We start from the raw sequence: 951 nt of genomic DNA, 5'->3' as shown, positions 1-951 counted from the left end.
TTCCTGCTGAACTCTTTCTGCTGTTCCACTGCAGTATTGCACAGCTGCCAAGTCCTTCCAGAGAGAAAAAAAATCTATAGCATGTTGGTAAATGTCTTCAGCAGCAGCCAGAACAAGGTACTGCACTTTCTGGCTTTAGTGCCCAAATTCAAGAACAATACCTCCTTAGATACATCCTCCAATCACTATACTGGGTTTTGGAAGCAGGAGAAAGGTCAGGGAAGAGGTGGGAAACCAAGCTCTGCAGTCATTCTGTTTCTCCTGAGCATGTCCTCCCATCCATATTTGAAGTCAAACCTATAAACAGCTTCTGCCCTCTGCAGAGTTTCCCATGCCGGTACTCTGTACTTACGCCTTAACATCAGCGGTCTCCTGGGAAGTGCGGGTCAGAGTGCGGGAGCGCAGGCGCTCCCCAGCCTGCTGGATCTCCTGCAGGTTGCGTTCTACATGAGGCAGCTCAGAGATACCTTCTGTCTCAGCTGCAAGCTGTTCTGCCTGCTGGAGAAGCTCTCCAAAGCCTTCAGTATCCATCTCTGTTGCAGGTCTCACTCAAGATGCGCAAAACCTTCAGAGAAAAAGAGAAGATTCTCGGTCAACTATAAAGTTTCTACACCTATGGGAGCATAGACAGACCAGCAAGAGTGGGTCTTCTAGAACAGGACACTCCTCTGCCCATCCTCCCCAAGCACTAAATATCAAGCAAATATTCTCACGTGGTCTCAGAGAGCTTTGTCTTGCAGCACTACATTCTCAAGGCCTATCTATGGACCTGTCAGAAGTGGAATTCAGATGCCATATGGCAGTTCATATACTGCCTTGATATAAACAAGAGTGAAAGAATTTGGTGTTAATTTAACTAAAAACTACTTGTACACACACATATGTATGTGTATAATACATATAAAAAACTAGTTTAGAGAGTTGGATCACTCAGTGATCCTCACAGATCCC

The 951-nt window shown here is 45.7% G+C and overlaps 1 protein-coding gene across 1 annotated transcript in view; it reads right to left on the bottom strand.

Annotated features, from left to right (window-relative positions):
- Positions 1–531, bottom strand: part of LOC104402614 (nuclear pore complex protein Nup93-like) — a gene marked incomplete at its 3' end in the record, with an annotated part of 848 nt that extends 317 nt beyond the window's left edge. The window contains exon 1 of the mRNA XM_010010528.1: positions 353–531. Coding sequence (XP_010008830.1) covers positions 353–531 — 179 coding nt within the window. The remainder of the gene's footprint in view (positions 1–352) is intronic.
- Positions 532–951: the final 420 nt, after the last annotated feature.

Source organism: Nestor notabilis, unplaced genomic scaffold (genome assembly GCF_000696875.1).
Source record: "Nestor notabilis isolate BGI_N333 unplaced genomic scaffold, ASM69687v1 scaffold26552, whole genome shotgun sequence".
In the NCBI taxonomy this organism is placed as follows: Eukaryota; Metazoa; Chordata; class Aves; order Psittaciformes; family Psittacidae; genus Nestor; species Nestor notabilis.
This window is presented reverse-complemented; position numbering and strand designations above follow the sequence as displayed.